Here is an 18727-nt window from a genome sequence, read left to right as displayed (position 1 = left end):
AATGATGGAAGGGCAGAAAAGCAGGACCCTTGCCAAGTCATAGACTGTGTTCAGCACTGGGACCCCAGAGCTGAAGACAGCCCATTACATGCTAGAAAAACCAATTCAGGGAAGTTAACACCTTAATGCTCCAGGGGGGTGATGTGGCAGATTACAGGGATTCTCATACTTGGTTGGCTTAGGGTGAGGTGTTTGAACTCTATCCCTCCATCCATCAGCCCCTAAAGAGGTCTCATGGGTAGTCCCAAAGTTGAGCATTTACCCTGACATCTGGCTGAATGATAAGGTCAGCAGTTTTGGATGACTTGGATTAGCTTTGAGTTCTCTTGTTTCAAGGAACCTGGGAGATGCAGGTTAGGGCTGGGTTTGACTCTTTGGTTTTTATCAGGTGGACACAAGGTGGTCTGGGGGTTCCTTGATGAATGAGACCTGTTGACCTTGTAATTACTAGAAAAACAGACATGTCCCATTGATTCATATGAGCAATCCCATTGATTCATATGAGCAGCCCCACAGATCTTTAGACAAAGGAAGTCAAAATTCTGGTTTCAAGATGGCAGACTGAGCCCATGTCAAAATCCCCCTACCTCACCAAAATCACAAATATAAGAGATATTTTTATAGTAACAAATATAAAAAAGTTTTAATTATTTATCTTTAGAGAGAGAGAGAGCTCAGGGGGCAGCAGAAGGAGAGGGAGAGAGAGTCCCAAGTAGACCCTGTGCTGAGCGTGGAGCCTGACATGGGATCCAGTCCTATGACCCAGAGATCATGACCCACGTTGTTATCAAGAGTCAGACACTTAACCAACTGTGCCACCAGGCACCCCCAAAGCCCTTCTTAAAAGGAAAAAAAGGACTTATCATGAACCAGAAATAAAGCATCACCCTAAAATATGGAAGCAGTAAGCTGGAGATATCAAGACTCAAGTGCCCCAAGACTAGTGTTGATACCCCTATGATGAGGACCAAGTTTGTTTTAGGAGCACTCTGCTGAGGGAGAACCTGGATGGCTCAGTCAGTTAAGTGTCTGACTCTTAATCTTGGCCCAGCTTGATCTCATGGTCATGAGTTTCAGCCCCACATTAGGCCAAAAAAAAAAAAAAAAAAAAAAAACCCCAAAAAACATACTGCTCAGTAAGCTCAAAGGAGAATACTCTAGTACGAGAACTGCCATATATCTGAGAAAGGCCAACACCATGAAACAGTAGCCCAACAAATGAAAGAATAGACATTCAAGGAATTAGAAATAATAAAGCCTTCTAAAAAGGAGTTAAGATAGGGAAAGCCCCCCGGCTAGAATTAGACTGGCCTCAGACCTAGTGAATAGAATGGCCTTTCCCCTCCCCGTATTCTCCTACTTGGACCATGTTTGGCAAGCATGCTCGGTTTTGCAGCAGGAACCACAAATTCTAGCAACAATTAGGTAGAAGGACAAGAGAGAAAGGAAAGAAGGTAGAAGGATAAGTAGACTCAGAGGGACAAACATGAGGCAGGCCTCATGAAGAAGTGGTGAGTGGGAAGATGGGTCACTGGGAGGAGAAGTAGGTGGGAAGAAAGACAAATAGACATAAGAGGGACACATAAGCAAACAGAAGGACAAGCAATCATGGAAGGGAATAGAAATGTAGGCAAGGCTGACGGACACAAGGCATCCTCTGAGTCTCACCTTCACTTGGCTCTGGATCTGGAAGCTGAAGGTTTCATTCCACTCTGGGTTTGGGCAGTTGGAGATGGTCCTAGTCCTCAACCTCTCACGAGAAGCAGTGGGCAGCCAGAGGCTCACAAAGCAGTCTGTCTGGCTCACTGTCCAAGGAAGACAAGGGTTGGAGGAAAGGGTGGGGAACCAACCCAGGTCCAGAGAGGAGAATATAGAGTCAGAAGGAAACTTCAGGCAAGTTCCAGCACAAGCCCTCGTCTCCCCTCCTCACTCATGGGTGGCTCTTCAGAGACCTTTGTCCTAGAACCCCCAAGAAGGTCACAGCCTATAGGCTAGAAAACTCACAGGGGGATTCAGGTCCCACTGATCACTCTCATGGACACAGATGACTTCTGGCTCTTTTTTTTTTTTTTTTTTTTTTTTATATTTATTTGACAGAGTGAGATCACAAAGTAGGCAGAGAGGCAGGCAGAGAGCCCAATGCGGGGCTCAATCCCAGGACCCAGAGATCATGACCTGAGCTGAAGTCAGAGGCTTAACCCACTGAGCTATCCAGGTGTCCTGGCTTCTGGCTCTTTTCAGAAGCATCCCAGCTCTCTGAGCAATCACCTGCTAGGTTAGGACAAAGTCTACCTATAGAATTTCTCCTCTGCCAATGGAAGATCTAGAGGATGAGATCCCACAGAGTCTAGTTTAACTCTTGCCTTAGCCCAAGGTACCAGGGAAACCAAAGAAGGGCTCTGCTCTTCCTCAGGGCTGCTGAGAACAGGGGGTCAGAGTCTGCTGTGAGTCTGCTCAGAGGCCAGAATGGGGAAGGGCTTGGGTGGAATAAGAGTTTAAGAGAATCTAGAAGCAGGGGCCACCATTTACATAAGACTAGTGTCTTGACTGCATCCAGCCAGGTTCTTCATACCTATACTAGTCTCCCAATACAAGGCATGTGACTTAAGAAACCCTCACATCTGAGGCCATGTACTTTTTTTTTTTTTTTTCCTCATTTGAATTGAATGACCCAAGGGTGATGTTGCTAGATGTGCTCTGGGGAAGGGGCAAAGGTTCTGTACTTAAAAGTCCCTCCCAAAGTAGATGAAGGCCTCTCAGGTCCTCTGGCTGGAGCATCAGAAGGCATGGGGTGAAAAAAAATAACAGGTAGCCTGGCTCCCTCCATTCTACCTGGGAGGAGGGAGGAAGAGGGGATGTGATTGCCCTAGTCCCTCTCCTGGCAATGTGCTCCCAGGGTACACACCAGATATGTAGAAAATGGCAAAAGTCAACACAGTCTCCAGTGTCAGAGAATCCTCTCGATGGTGGAGCTGGTGTGAACATATGAGTTTTGTTCTAGTAGGATTGACCAAAACTAGTTCATAGTTATTAGTAGTAATGTCCTATGAGAGTAAAACCCAAGATGTCCCCCTGGACTGGCTAGTTTTACTTTGTCACCCCACTGAGAACATTACAGAATTAAGAACCACGTTTTGCATCATAAGCATCCCTAGCTTCTGATTTCATCTCCGATATCTGATTAATCTTTGAGGGCTTTACATTCAGTGAATTGGAAAACATGGCCCTCCTCCCACTCGATAAAGGTAGGATGACACTGCATTTTAGAGTTCATAATTGCTTAATCCAGACACAAAGAATGACCAAACCCAGAGGAATCTAAAGAAAATGATGACCTCATCATCTCCACCCATCCCCTCCATGCCCAACCTGCTCCTCCTCGCCATCAATTCAGGTGGCCAGGCCAGACCTCAAGTGCCATCCTTGGCTCTTACGTGACGTCACTTTACTCTGTTGACCTCTCCAGCCCACCCACACCTCACTTGCGCCACCACTGCCTTGATGCAGGCCACCGTCGCCTCTGTGACCGCTTCCCAACTGGGCGTCCTGGCTCCTGTCTTGCCCTATTCTCATATTTTCTCTCAGAATAAACCAGAAGGATCTTTTTAGAGCTGACTGTGTTATTCCCAGTTTAAAATCCCATCACTCAACATGAATACCTCTCCCACTTCCCCAGCCTCAGCCCTCCTCCTTCTATCCTCCCTACCACCCAGCCCCTGCTCTGCCACCAAACACACACGTAGGCGCACGCACATACAGCGCTTGTACTCACCCCCTAGACTCCAGACAAACTCAGTCATTTGTGGGTCTCAGGAGTGCCATGCTGTCTTGCCATTCCTTCTGTCTAGAACACTGTTCTCTTCCATTTTCGCCTCACCCTTCCCTCGGCTAGCTCCTTCAGGTTTCAGAAGGAACCACCGCTGGAAGGCTTCTCTGAGTCCCCACATCTTGGCCAGGTGCCCCTCCCTGCTCCTAGCCTAGAGTCGCTGCTCTTCTCTTGGCAGGGCACTAGCTACACTCCACCACAGTGCGTGTCAGAGCACCTGTCTCCACTGCACTCTGGATGCCGGGAGGGCCTGGAGACCATGTGTTAGCACTTACTAAACATTTGTTGGATAAATGAACTGAATGGAAAAGCCCAACTTCCTGCTTGAGGGCACTGCATCAAATTCTGGGCTGTCACCACAGATACAGCTAAGCAACTTGGATCTCTGACTCGTCTGCCTATAGGGAGACTCCTCAGGGATCTCCTGGGACCCCTCTGTTGGCTTTTTCTGGACACCTGCCAGAATGTCTCAGCCTGAGACATTCTTCTCAGGTCTGCCTCCTGTATAGAGGAAGGAGCCTGCAGGCAGTGACCCCGCCAACTCTATACCCATTTACTTAGCATGATTTCATCAACCCTGTAGAGGCCCCTTTGCCTCTAAAATCCCTTTCCTATTTTCAGTCCATGCCTAAAATTTTCCCATTAAGCCCATTGAATAAAATCTCATTATTTTTGGCCTAAGGCTTAAATCGCTAGGTAAGATACAAATACTCCTGGAAGAGACAGGATCGCTCAGACACCCACACTTCCAGCATTGATTGGTTTTTCAGTTCTTTCTAAGAGAACTGGTGCCACTGCTCTCCACAAGGTTGGGAAGGAGAGAGCAGCCAAAGGAGGGGGAAATCCTGGGAGGAGAGAGGTGACTTGATACAGCAAGGCTGGTAGGGGCCTGGAGGATATTCTCACTGGAAGGAGAGTGACCAGCATGCTGGCAATGAAGAATGGTTAAGCAATGCTGACCCAGTTCTGAGGATTTCAGAGACTGCAGGGGATTTCCTAGGCATTGATGGTTCTAATCCTTGTTCCTCTTAAGTGACAGAGGGCTTGGTCATTTGAATGACATGCCTCCTTTCCCAGAATGTGGGTGGCAAAGAATGACTCAATGAGATCTACAGATGCTGAGAACACTATCTTCCTAATACCTCTGGAGACATCTGCCTTGCCTCCCTTAGGGTACTGGTTTGAGTTTTAACCTGAATTTCCCAAGAGGAATAAAAGCTCTTGGCCACTGGGAGGTTTCCAGGTCTACTCCATCCAGTCCTAGCCCGGGAATGGGTGGATTCCTGAGTCTCGTCCCTTTCAGGCTACTTGAAATCTTGGGAAACTCAGACACACACTAGAGGATTGAACCAGAGTGGAGCGCATTTTTGATCCAAGCTAGAAGAGAACAGTTTGGGGCAAGAGTAATCTAGGAACCAGAAGACATCAGGATAGTTGCCAACCACATCAGGCAAGGTGGCAACAGAGTCCAGCCTGCGTCCTCTGTGGGGTCTACACATAACATGCCCCAGGCTGACACCCCTAGACACCATGTATGCCTCCCGCCCTGTTCCTCAGGGGAAATGAGAACAACATAAACAACAAGGGGAACCTGGAAACCTCCCAAAGTCAGCCTGTGTGCCAGAGGGGCTTGTGGGGAAAGGGAAGAAGAGGGCGGGCGGTGGGTCAGACTTCAGCCCATCTGTTGGCTGCCTGTTGCCCCATCCTCTCACCTCTGGGATATGCAGGGGATGGGTGTGGCAGGAGAAGACAGAAGAAAGAAGCTTGGACCAAGGGAAGGTCTACACTCACAGGTGCAGGCATGTCACGAGAGTGTGCAGCCCGGATGACCCGCAGGGTTGGGACAGACACACCTCAGGAGTGGAGGGCAGCTGTGGGCGTGTGCAAGTTGCAGGTATCCTGGGGGCGCAGGGAGTGGGTGACCGTTGCCCAGGGGTGAGTGAAGTATCCGAATGACCCACCATGGCATGGGCAAGGAAGGCAGAAGCGGTGGACAGGCCCTGCCCAGGGAACACTTCTCCTCAGATCACTCACCGGTGGCCTGGGATGCCCCGAGAAACCCGAGAAGTCCCTGGCAAAGCCAGGCCCAAACTGGACACTGGCCAGCATGGGCTCTGGACACTTGTCCTCCAGGGGGCCCAGCTGGAGTCCTTCCCCACCCCTTGGCTTTCCCTCAGCCCCAGGGCCCTCCCTCTTCTGCCCTACACACTCATGCCTGCACTGTGGCAACAGCATCTCACCAAGTTCATCAGCCTCTTTCCACCTGTGCTCCAGCACAGTCTGCCACTCGCCTCAGGAAATCACACAATCCCTTCCTCAGGAACCCGTCAGGAACCCAGCTGTCCTGTCCCTTGGATCCCTGTTCCTCCTCTGCCTGGCCCCAGCCTCTGTTTCCTGCTTGTCCTGTCGTCCCCCCACCACGCCCCCCAAGGACCAGACCTGGGATCAAACATTACTTCCACCTCTAGGCAATTATCAGCCCTCACCCACCCAGTGGGCATCAGCACTACCCTCAGGTCGTTCAGAGGAGCAAGCTTCCCCCCACAGGTGCTCCCAGATGCCCAGCGGCTTCTCTCCCTCCCTCAAGATGGCCTCTTCTCCACATCAGGCTCCCAGGACCTGCGGATGCTCACACTATGCCCCTCTCAAGATCCCAGGCCCTCAGAGTGGCCTTCCTTAGCTACTCCTGGCTTTCGGTGTCCTCCTCCAGTTTACTTTTTTTTAAATTTCATTTATTATCTATTTATTTATTTATTTGAGAGAGAGAGAGAAAGCATGAGCAGGAGGTGGAACAGAGAGGGAGGCAAAGGGAGGGAAAGAATCTCCAGCAGACTCCCTGCTGAGCACATAGCTGGACCTTGACCCTGACACCCTGACCCTGAGACCCTGACCCTGATGAGGCTTGGCTCTCACAACCAGGGGAGCATGACCTGAGCCCAAAGCAGGAGTCAGAGGCTTAACCGTTTCACTGACTGAGCCACACAGGCGCCCCCAGTTCTAAATTCTATAGTGACAAGGTTAGAATGCCATCTCCTGTTATTGGTCTATAATCGCTTCGGGTGTCAATGTCTCCCTTGTTTAAATGTACACTTGGGGGGCGCCTGGGTGGCTCAGTTGGTTAAGCCACTGCCTTTGGCTCAGGTCGTGATCCCAGAGTCCAGGGATTGAGTCCTGCGTTGGGCTCCCAGCTCTGCAGGGAGTCTGCTTCTCCCTCTGACCTTCTCCCTTCTCGTGTGCTCTCTTTTTCTCAAATAAATAAATAAAAATAAAATCTAAAAAAAAATGTACTCTTGATATCATAGCTCTCTGCCTTCTCTGCACCACCACCCCCTCATCACCCCAGGACCTCTCTAGCCTAAATCTCAGGGCGAGTGCAGTACGAATATCATGAGCTCTGGGGAGCCTTGGTGGCCCTTGGGCCATTCCTGTGTGGTCACCAGTGATGGGGGACACGCCCTCAGCCATGGGGCCTTGACACAGAGCTTTCTCCTCCTTGAGGTCCAAGCTTCTCTCTGGATGGGGCAACTTGAGGGTGGCATAGGAAGGGGATCTGGGTTCTTCTGATTTCTCGAATTCCCAAAGATAAGCATCAGAAGAGCATCCTGGCCACCCAGATGCCTTCATTTCTCACTGAAGCCAGAGACTTCCCAGGACCTCCATAACCTGGGAATGCAGTGGGGTTTGGGACGAGGGCAAAGTGACATCTGCGAGAAAACACTGCACAACCAGCCCTGGTGAATCAAACTGTCTAGTCCATGCGGCTATGCTGCTGAGCTGGTGCTGCGCAGCTTCTGCCATGAACTCCAGAACCCAGTGTAGGAGCCATACACCAAGAAGGGGCCCCAGGACTAGGCTGACAGATGGGCCTCTCCCTCTCCGTCACCTCTACTGGCCCACCAACTCATTCTCCCAGTGTAGGAGAAGCTGCTGCCCCTGGAAGTGGGTGCTAGGGGAGTGGGGAGGAGAGAGTAAGGTGAACGGGGCTCTCAGACCCAGGCAGACTGTAGGGGCTGATCGTGCCAAGGCTATAGGTGCGAGGAGGGACCTGGAAAAATGATATAAACCCCGAAGTCTGAAATACAACCTGAGTATAGCAGACACACCCACACACACCCACACCCACACTCCCACACCCCCACACCTTGCACATCTCCGATGTGTCTCCAGCCAGGTCCCACAAGCAGAGGAGGCAAAGACAGGGCAGGATACTCACCCCTATCAGCCTGTCGGACATTTCTCATCCGGATGACCTTCACGGTTAGCATGTGGCATGGAGACAGCCCGCCCTGTGGATGGAGAGGATAGCGTACTCAGTCTTCAGGTGACAACGCTGACAGAGAGAGCAGCTCAAGCTGGTCACAGGCTCCCACTGCTCAGACTCAAGAAGCCTCTCCTGCCAATGTGCATTTCTGGGCTCCGGAGGATATCACTGGCCCCCAAGGCCACTGAGGTGAGAGGCTTTCTCCTGCCCCCACTATGAGCCAGCACATCTTGCAAGGAGACCGCTTCAGGCCTGTTCTGTTCATGCCTTTCCTGGTTGAATCACAGGATTTGAAGACCCTTCCCTGAGAGTTTTACCCAGGCTTAGAGGAGTCTGTTTACCATTCACTCCTAGCCTGTGCCCATGGCAGATGCCCTGGGACCCCTCCCACTGACCAAATGACCATATTTACAGAGGCCTTTGAACTAGAACCTTTTACACTCCACACAGTTCACGCTATGCTGTCAAAATCTCATTATGCCTTTTTAAGAGGATGTAATTCTCTATTTAAAATATTATTGGGGTTTTGGGAAAAACATGAAAGTATGAAGAAAAAGAAAAGTCTCCAGCATCCCACCACTCAGACGATCACTATAATCACTTTCTTGTTTTTTGGGTTTTTTTGAAGGTTATAATTAGAGGCACCTGGGTGACTCAGTTGTTAAGCGTCTGCCTTTGGCTTGGGTCATGATCTCAGGGTCTTGGGATTGAGCCCCACATCAGGCTCCCCGCTCAGCAGGGAGTCTGCTTTTCCCTCTCCCTCTATCCCTCCCCTCTGCTTGTGCATGCAATCTCTCTTTCTCTCTCTTGCTCTCTTTCTCTCAAATAAATAAATAAAATCTTTTAAAAAGTAAATAAATGTTATAATTATTTTGATTTTCAACTCAGACTGTACACAGATCATTTATGTGCTTTGGGTATCGTCAAAGGTAATAATACTATAAGACCTAGCTAGCACCTACTGAACACTTACTATTTGCCAGACACTTTTCTTACATATTTAAATCTTCATAAGACCTTTATGACAGAGGTTTTGCTATCTTTTTAAATTGAAATATCGGTGACATGACATTGTATTCATTTTAAGTGTACAATGTAATGATTTGATATACACAGATACTGCAGTAAGATTACCACAAGGAGTTAACACCCATCACCATACAGGGTGACAATGAGCTTTTTTTCTTGTCATGAGAACTGTCACCCTTTTGATGTCTGTATTTCCAGCCTCTTCCAGAGCTCCATTCTAAGCAGCAACAACAGAACAATACCCAGAGGTGGGGCTGCTCCATAGACCCTGAGATAGAATTAGAGCCTCTTCCTCCTCAATCCCCATCAGCTGCCTCAGAATCAGAGCAGAAGCTAAACTGATAGTTATAAATAGTCTTTATAGTTTATAGTTATAAATAGGTCTGAATCCCTTCGTGTGAGGCTGGCTCTGAAATAGCCAACCTCACGAAGGTGTGGGTGTGAGGCTGTCTTCAGAGTCCGTAACACGATCTCACAGGATTCTCTTTGGAGCTGTGTGACTCAGCCAAAGGCCACGCACACCGCTTCTCCCCCCTTCCCCACCACCCTCCCCCAGGGCTGGAAACAGGGCTGGGTCTTTGGCCAGGCCCATTCTAAGCAGGGTGGGCTCCTCATTTCTCACTCCCCCTTCCCGAGGAGTGAGTGTCCTGGTCTGATCTGGTGAGGAAGCGAGAGTCAGGTTTCACCTGTGAGAGCATCTGTGGCAAAGCCTGTTCCCACTGGCCTACTTTCTCAGAGGGCAACAAGAGTTCAAAGGGACCGCCAAAGGCCTCAGCCCGGGCCAGAGTCAGTCCTCAGGGACATTTCATAGCATTGAAGGGCTTCTCCTGCCTCCCGGAGGGGCTGGACTGCACCCCCCTGACGCCCCATGTGTCTTCTTTGGAAGGGCATGAGAACTCACGGCTTCCGCTAGGACCTCACTCCAGGTCCCCCCTGCCTTCCAGGAAAAGTCCAGGGAGGCTGCCCACCTCTTCCCACTCTACCTCAGCAGCGCCAACCGCCTCAGCGGCAACCTGTCAAGCGTCCGCCATGTGCTAAGCGTGGTGTGTGTAATCTCTACATTCCATCTTGCTCAGTCCTCACAACACCCCCACGGAGCAGTTATTATTAGCCTCACTTTACAGATGGCGAATCTGAGTCTGAGTCCTTGGATGTTGGGCCCTCAGCTAGAATCGGAGGAGCCCTAGTTTGAATTCAATTTTTATTCTTCAGCCTGAGCGTGTAACCACAGCCATGGTATCCCCTTACTTGGAACCGAGCATTAACATTAAACACAAAGACTGGTGCCTCTTGCCCCCCACCCCCTCCTCCTTCATCTTTTCCTCTTAGAAACTATTTCCCTGACAGATTCTTCTTTTCACTGGGAATTCCCCCAAGACTCTAAAATAACCCCCAAACTCTAATAGTTCTTCTACTTGGAACGCTTTCATGAGCTATATTTCTGCCACTATATTCCACCATCTCGCTCTTTTTTAAAGAGCCAGCACACACAAGAGCCTAAGGGTTCTTGAAGGAGAAGGCTCCTCTGTGGTCTACCTGGAGTCTCAAATCACAACTTCTAGCTCAGGAATCTGCAGGAGAGACCCAGTTCCAAAGCACTCCTCAAAGGACTCTGACATCTTTTCAGCAAGGAGACAGAACCTGGCAGGGGTGTCGAGAGAGAGAGCCCAGAGCGGTCATGCTGGGAGGAAGGAGGTGGGAACATGGGACTCGAGTCTGGGGCCCAGATGAGTGCGACACCCAGGTCTTTAAAAAATGACCGTCTTGGATAAAAATGAATGTACCTGTTTTACTCTTGCTATAACCAGCTCAATGGAAGGAGTGCTGGAGAGAAGCAAAACTTCATGGCCCCAGAGGTAACTGATACATGGTAGAAAGATCCAGTGGAACAAAGTACCAATGTCTGTGGCTGTGCAGATGGGAACCAGAAACCGGGGACATTACAGATCCCAAGTTTACGGGGTGGCTTACAGTGTGGTAAGGGTAAACACTTTAAGGACTTGAACAAACCTGACCCTAGGACGGGCTGCCTTGGCTGGTTATCAGGGTGAAAATAAAATTACTGAACAGCAGCCATGGCTGGGCACCATGCCAGCTGGGCTGCCGCCTGGAGCTGGGATGGACATTGATGGGGGGCCTTGCAGGGTCCTGGGTAAGGATCAGGGAGCACCCAGGGGAGCTGGAGCTCAAGGCAGGAACTGTGGGGCAAACAGTAAAGAAATGTATTCAGCGCATTAATAACCAGTAAGTACAGCTGTGCAGGGACGGTGGGCCTGTGTGAGCGGTTTCGTGGAAGCCATGTGGGAGAAAGGGCTCTACTGTTCAGGCGGCTCTGGCTCCGCCCCCCCCCCCTTGATTCCTGGGGTGGAGCTTGCAGGACCCTACTTCCCCCTGAGACCTACTCAGAAGAGGGGGATCTTGCCTTCTCTTGTGGACAAGATGTGACTCTTTGACTCTCAGGACTGGCTATTAGGCAATTCAACAGATGCCCCTCCACCCCACCCCACCCCGCCCACCCCCAGCTTCGTAGATAGGACCTTGGTGTGGGTCACGGAGCACAACTCTCTGTCCTCCTCCAGCGCACCCGGCCCTGAGCCCGTCCCAGGGGGCACCGCATTTGTTCTCATGTAGCACCCCAGCCACGCTCCAAGGAAGGTGCTCTTATCCCTACTTTGTGGAGAAGCCTGGGTCTACAGATACTGCTTCTCACGCCTGTACCCAGCGCCGAAGCCGCAGGGCCAGGACTTGGGGCGCAGATCTTCCTGACCGCAGGGTAGCCTGCGTTCCATCCGCCTGGGGGCTGGCTCTCACGGAGAATTAACCAAACCCGCTAAAAACTTGCTCCTGGTCATGCCCTGGACTGCTTAATAGCAGAGGCAGGAGTAAGCCCTCAGCGGCCAATTCAGGGTTCTCCCTGCACCCCAGGTTTGGCTGTCACCACAAATCTGTCAGAAGAATTATCACCAACGGGCTCCCACATCGGGAGTGGGGAGAGGGGAAGGGGGTCTGACACGTGGGGTTTCAGAAGTGGTGGGTGTGACCCTAACCAAACCAGCCCACAAGGTCTGGGGTACAGGAGAGGGCAGACAGCTCCGAGGGCGCCTGTGGGAACTCCCTCACCAAGGCTTCTGGGGCAGGCCTGGCCGGTGAGGCCACCTCCTCCTCCCCCCAGGGAGCTGGGTGTATCCATCCCACCGGTTCCTTGCAACACCTGTGTCGGAGCTCCCAGCAGCCCGGCAGTGGCTTCCAGGATGTGTGGGCTCTCCCTAAAAGGACACCATTGGGATGAGGACTTCATAGGACCTCAGGACATGACCCAGCTAGTGTGAGCACCATCCCAGACCAGGAGGAGCTACCATGGCTGTTCTCCTTTTTTATCACACAGGGGAGGTGAGGGGTCAGGGCAAGAAGTCCAGCTCTGAGTCATGGAGCCTTGGGGACCTGAGAGGGACAGGCACACTTCTCAGCTGCTCTACACCCCCCTTCAAGGTGCTCTGTCCCTTCTGTGGAAGCTCTCCCCTCACCCAGCCCAGGTTCGGAGGCTCCACCAGACTAGGGAGGCAGGAACAAGTGCTGGCCAGAGGCTCTCCAGCCCCCTGAGAGCTGTGGGGAAATGTGGGGACACCCCAGGAGGTAACACCTATCCTGGCCAGGACAGCAGAGCACCGGGCACCATGAAACTTGGAGCTCCCCTCCTTGGGCTATTGGGAGTCTGAGCAGAGTCTCCACCTTCTACCCCCAAAGGGCAAGATATTTTGGGGGTCTCACTCATCTCATTGATTCAGTGTGGGCTAGGGGAGGGGCCTATAGAGGAGAACAAGGAAGAAGATGCTGCTGCCAGGCCTGACCATGTCGTGCCAATGGCAAACTGGAAGCTTGCAGTAAATGGGAAAGCAGAGGCAGAGCTGGTCTGGAGCGCTGGCAACCTGACCCTTGAACCCAAGGTCTCCCTAGGAGGCTAAGGGGAGTCTGACGGACCCAGGAGTCTTGACCACAGATCCAGCTGGGCTTCTCAGCCCATGTGAAAGGTTGGCAATGCCATTGATCCTTCTGAGACACCACACCACACACTCACACAGCATGGCAGTTTAGAATGTCCACAAGGTCAATGCTGGCTCACCGCTAGGACAGGCTAGCATGGATCCACCCTTGGCAGTACTGAGCACCATCTACCTGGGTGCTGGCCTGGCCTCAGAAGGCCCTGAGCCACACCACTACACCAGGCCCTTAGCTGGGCCATCCACCCAGGAGCCCCATCCGGGCCAGGCCACATCCCCAGGTGCCAGGTCAGGGCGGCCCAAGCCCAGATGCTCCATGTCTCTGGACTCTACAATACGTCTACAATACTCACGGCCCTCCCGGTGCCTGCCTCCTGCGCTCAGCTTCCAGCCCCACCTACCCAGTGCGGCTCCCTCACCTCTGAGGCCCGGGGGGCTGAAGGCTTGCCATCTTCCGCTTGGCATAGGTCTGGTAGGTAGTGCGAGAGCCAGGCGGGCATCTGTCTGTGCAGCATCGTGGCGGCTCTCCAGCTGGGTGGCAAGATTGGGAATTTATATTCTGACTCAGAGCTCCACCCTCTGGATACCTCTCTGCTGGGATTGCATGGGGAGGGGTTATGGTGGGTAGGCGGATGGGGGGGTGAGGGGGCCTCTACCTCTTGGTATCAAGGGGCCCTGAGGCCTTCAGATCTTGGAAAGGCAGGAAGCAGCAGGGGGCTTCAACCCTTGAGGTCAGCAGGCTGCTGCCCCCAGAAACTCAGAACCACCTGGTGGTCCAAGGGAACGGGTGGCAAGAAGGGCATGCTGGACCCTCACAACCTTAGGATTAGCCCAGCCATGATTTGGGATAAATCATCTCTCTTCAGCTTATCAAGGTCATGCCCTTCTGGGCGTCTAGGGAGAGGTATGGGGAATAGTACCGCCCCTCCTAACTCCATGTAGTCCCACACCTTGGTCCCAGGAGCTGCGGGCAGGGACCACGTGGGAGGCAGGGATGATGGTCAGGGTTCCCAAAGTTAGAGGGAGAAGAAAAAAATAATTGCCTGAATCCTTGGTGAGGAAAGGGTCAAGTGCAAGTGTCTCCAGCTCTCCCTCCTGGGAGGCCAGGTGGAGAGAGGGTGTGCCCAGCCTCTGCCTATCTCAGGACAGCTTAGAGGATGCTCCCGCTCCACCCATCTGATCCCTATCTCTGGCCTGATCACTGCTTCTTCACTCAGGGGCCTGGTAAGGTGACTTCGCTGGCTTGGCTGCCCGGCTAGGTACATTGGGAGTTTCCTGCCTGAGCCATCGCCCGAGGCCCTACAACCGGCTTTTCTGGCCCACATATTAAAGCGATTTTGTGAAATTGAGGGTGAGATCTGAACACAGGGCTGACTAGGCCCAAATGGAGGGATGGAACCTGGTTGGTGGTATCTGTGCGACGCCTTTCTGTGCCCAGCAGAGGTGCCCCCTTCCACCCCACCCGCTCCCCTCTGCTCTTCAGGACCTCCAGAAGGCAGATGGGGCCTCAGCGTGGACCCCTCTCAGCTTGCATCCTTCCCCTTCCCTGCCATCTACCCCTCAGCCAAGGACACAGACTCAGCACCCACACTCCTCAGTGGAATCCACCAAATTCAATTTAGTTCACACACTTAGTGAGCACCAACTGTATACATGCTACTAAGAGAGGAAAGTCCAGGCTTGAAGTTGCTGATAGTCCGGGGGTAGGGTGGGGGGTGGGAGGGAGGCGGCAAATGCATCCAACTGCTCAGAGGCTCAGAGGTCCAAGTCTCCCAAGGTAACAGGGGGCATCTTAGAAGGAGGAATACGAATTCACGTTTATAAACCTGTGGTTCACATAGCTAATAACTGGCTAGGGAGCCCAGTAAATAGAAGGTGGATGTTGGCTGGAAGTAAAAGAGCAGATCTGGGAAGGCTTCACGCAAGAGGTGGCACCTGATTTGGATCTTAGAGGATGGCTAGGATTTCAAAAGCTAATGTTAGGTGGGAAAAGTATGCTAGGAGGAAGGGAACAGCATGTGCAAAAATAGGGAGGTCAGAAAGCAGGGTCCACTCAGCTATGCAAGTAGTCTGGAGTAAGGTGTGGAAGGAGATGTAGGGGGTGGACTGTGAGACACAGGGAATGTGGAAGCTGGGCAGAGAGGAGGGAGGCTTTGTGAAAGAACAAATCCAGAAAGATATATTAGGGCCCAATAGTTGTGACCCTCAAAGGTCAAGCTTTAAATTTGAACTTACTCCCAAGGCAATGAAGAGCCATCGGTGGTTTTTGAACAGGAGAGTGACATGATCAGAGCTGAACTTTAAGAAGGCAATGCTAACTGATGTTGTGGGCAACCCAACCACAGCACTACAGTGTCCTGAAAGTGAGGCGTGAGGGATATGCTGAGTTCTGGGGAACCTCCTCACTGGGGATCCTTCCTGCTTGTCCCTTCCCTCCACTCTGTTGCCCTTTGCCTATCAAATAGGCCCAGGGCAAGCCCCCAACTCCAGGGCATTTCCCAAAGCCTGGTACATGATCTCTCCTCACTGAAGAAGCCCAGCCACAGCCCACTCCATCCATCCAGGGTAACGCACGGAATAATCTAGGTCTTCAACCCCTGTATTTCCTCATGGTCCAAAATGCTTCAAGAGCAGGGTCTCATTTCAGCTGAATGAAATCAAATTGAGTAGGAGGCTAAGAGGAGTTCCTTCCTCCCACTCCTTGCATGGCTTCTGACCCAGGTTAGAGCTGGTGCAGTGGTGAACTGAGGGAACATTCCAGAAGCAAGCACATCCTTACTGCCCACTGTGTGCCCCGCTCTGTGCTGTCTGCTCAGGGCAGGATCATCTGGAAGGAAACTGAAGGACCCCAGGTCAGAACTATAGTACAGCCTATAAGTTTTAACATTCTTTTTATAACCAGCTTATGCTAACTAAGAAACTGTGGCCAGCTGACCATAGATAAGGGAGTCAGCAATCAGCATAATAGGATAACAAATAGCAAAAATCTGTGTTTAACCCAGCTGTTTCTGGCTTCTGTATAATAATGCTTCTAATGCTCTGCTAAGAAATGAAAAATTGCCTAAACCCTCAACTCTAAGGAGCAAGAGGCTGGCTGAGGACAAAGCAAAAGCTGGTGCCTTGCACCCCCCCCCTTCACCCGCTCCCCTCCATATGTGTAGCATTCCTCAGGCACCCCTGACTACCATAAAATGATAAATAGTTAACTTGTAGAAATCACAGTCCTGTAGGGTAGGAGTCTCCCTTGGTTTGCAAATGTCCTTGAGATTTACAACAAAGAAGTTACCTTACGTTTGATAGCAGGAATGTAACATTTCACCAGGAGACTCCCAATTGTCTTTATGTTAGTGCCACATTAGAGGGAAAGTGGCCTTGGCTTGATAGTAACCAGGCCTTCAGTATCCTGATAGTGCTTTTTTTCGCATGCGTGGGCTAACCGGCCAGTTCTGCTTCTGTAAGATTGCTTTGTCTGCTTTTGCGCGCGGGTCCCCTGACCCAATCCACTGACGCCAAGTATGCCTGTTCAAACTATCAATCAATCAGCTCAGCCCCACCCGAAACTTGTTTGTATCTGTCTATAAAAATCCTGCACCGACCCAGCTCTGGACCTCTCGGCGTTATCGGCAACGAGCGGCGCAGAGGTCCAGGTTCGAACCTGCAATAAACGACCCTTGCTGCTTGGCTTTGACTCATGTCTCTGGTGGTCTTTTAAGGTGGGGGTAATATTCAGTTGGCATTACAAAACCACCAAAGATTTACAATCTAGTGAGAGGAGAAGAGGGAGCTGAACTCAAGGGTAAAGGGTCCAGCGTGGACTTTAAGCAGGGCGGGAGGGGAGAGGGGTCTCCATGGGGATGGCGTGAAGTGTGCTGGGAAAGTATGGAGTGCCAGTCCATGTGACCAAGTAAGGAATGCATCAGCCTCCCCTTTGCACCCAATACATCTCCAAATGAACACACATTTGAAGCTTAAACAGTGTTCTTGGTACACAGCTGATGCTCCAAGCCAGGTCCCCTTAGTCACTTCCCCAGAGTCACTTAGTGGGGAAATTCTAAAGCTGCTGCTACAGAGCAGAAGGCACTGAGTTCCTTCCCACCCAGCTCCTCTCCCCCTGGATGCACAGGGAGCCCGAGATCTCCTCCAGAAACCCCAACCTGCATCCTGGGAGGCCTCTGCCTGTGACAATGTCCAGGGCCTTCTTAATTGACTCCAATTGACTACTGGAACCAGGACCTGCCTCTCGCCAGCAGCCCTTGGCCTTGGGAAAGCCAGCACTGAAAAACAGATTTGTCCAGTGGTTCAGCTGACATCCCTCCCTGGAGAAGCCCAAGAAGTCTGCAAGGATGAATTCCTCACCTTTCCTCTTTCAAGGGGCTTCTGGTGCCTGTCCCTCCCTTCCTATCCTGTCTATGACATCTGTCAGCCTCCTCATTCTCTCAGGGATTCATCCCCACGCACCTGGCTGGCCAGGGAGCTTTGGAAACACCCTTTTAAACAGCCATTCTCCTGCTCAAATGTATCCATTGCTTACCCATCCTTTGCCAACAAATTTTGGATTCCAGCACTTTCCTTAAATCAAGTAAAGCCGCCCAAACAGCCCTATACATATATATGGAATTTTAGAATATGATAAAGGAAGTCTTTCAAATAGGGGTGAAGGGATGGGCTATTCACTATTGGAAAAGCTAGCTTGCCACTGGAATAAAATACTTCAATCCTAACTTCATAATTACACAGAAACAAATTCCAGACAGATTAAATATCTAACCATTAAAATAAAACTACAGAAGATTTAAAATAAGATATTGGAGAATATTAATATAATACTGGGATGGAGAGAATCTCCTAAATCAGGTACAAAACCTAGAAGCCAATAAGGATATATTACCAGATTTGAATATAGAGAAACATAAAATTTCGGGAAAGCAAAAGGATGCTACAAGGACACTGTTATCTGCAAAATATATCCCAAATTTCTTCCTCTTGATAAACATCCATGGGTAACAAACTCACCCTTAAAAAAACACTGGTGGGGCGCCTGGGTGGCTCAGTGGGTTAAAGCCTCTGCCTTTGGCTCAGATCATGATCTCAGGGTCCTGGGATCAAGCCCCGCATTCGCATTCATTCGGGCTTCCTAGTCAGCAGGGAGCCTGCTTCTCTCCCTCCTTCTGATCTCTCTCTGTCAAATAAATAAACAAAAATCTAAAAGAAAAAAAATACTGGTAAAGAGGAGAGTCTTGCCCTACCAGATTCTGAGTAAACTACAAAGGCACACTTAGACAAGCAGTATGTTGTTGGTGTAAGAACCGGACCAATGGGATGAAATAGAGGGCTAGGAGACACACCCTGTTAAGGGAAATTAATCAATGATAAAGTTGGCACAAGTCAATAGGGAAAGAACAGCTGTTTAACAGATGACGTGGACATGAGGGGCTCACTAAACAGAACAAATTAAACAGCATCCCCACTTACTTCTATACTAAATAAAAGGGCTGTTAATGGGATCAACATCTGACATGGAAAACGACGAAGTTCATAGAAGACAATGTAGGAGAATCTTACCCGTGATCTGGGGATGAGAAGGATTTCTTAAACAGCACATTGAAACCATGA

General features: G+C 50.8%; 1 protein-coding gene across 8 annotated transcripts in view; it reads right to left on the bottom strand.

Annotated features, from left to right (window-relative positions):
- Positions 1 to 18727, bottom strand: part of PLA2G4E (phospholipase A2 group IVE) — a 61410-nt gene that overhangs the window by 20105 nt on the left and 22578 nt on the right. For 2 of the 8 annotated variants that reach the window (XM_082735476.1, XM_082735478.1), the window contains exons 2-3: positions 8040 to 8112; positions 1669 to 1805 (exon numbers count right to left, since the gene is read on the bottom strand). In XM_082735476.1, the coding sequence (XP_082591602.1) occupies positions 1669 to 1805; positions 8040 to 8112 (210 nt within the window). Of the gene's footprint in view, positions 1 to 1668; positions 1806 to 8039; positions 8113 to 13533; positions 13646 to 18127; positions 18294 to 18727 lie in introns of those variants that run through there. The other 6 variants (XM_082735479.1, XM_082735482.1, XM_082735475.1 and 3 more) reach the window with 5 other exon arrangements.

Source organism: Mustela nivalis (assembly GCF_964662115.1).
Source record: "Mustela nivalis genome assembly, chromosome: 6".
NCBI lineage: Eukaryota > Metazoa > Chordata > Mammalia > Carnivora > Mustelidae > Mustela > Mustela nivalis.
Note: the sequence above shows the minus strand (reverse complement) of the source record. Positions and strands in the feature narration are given on the sequence as shown.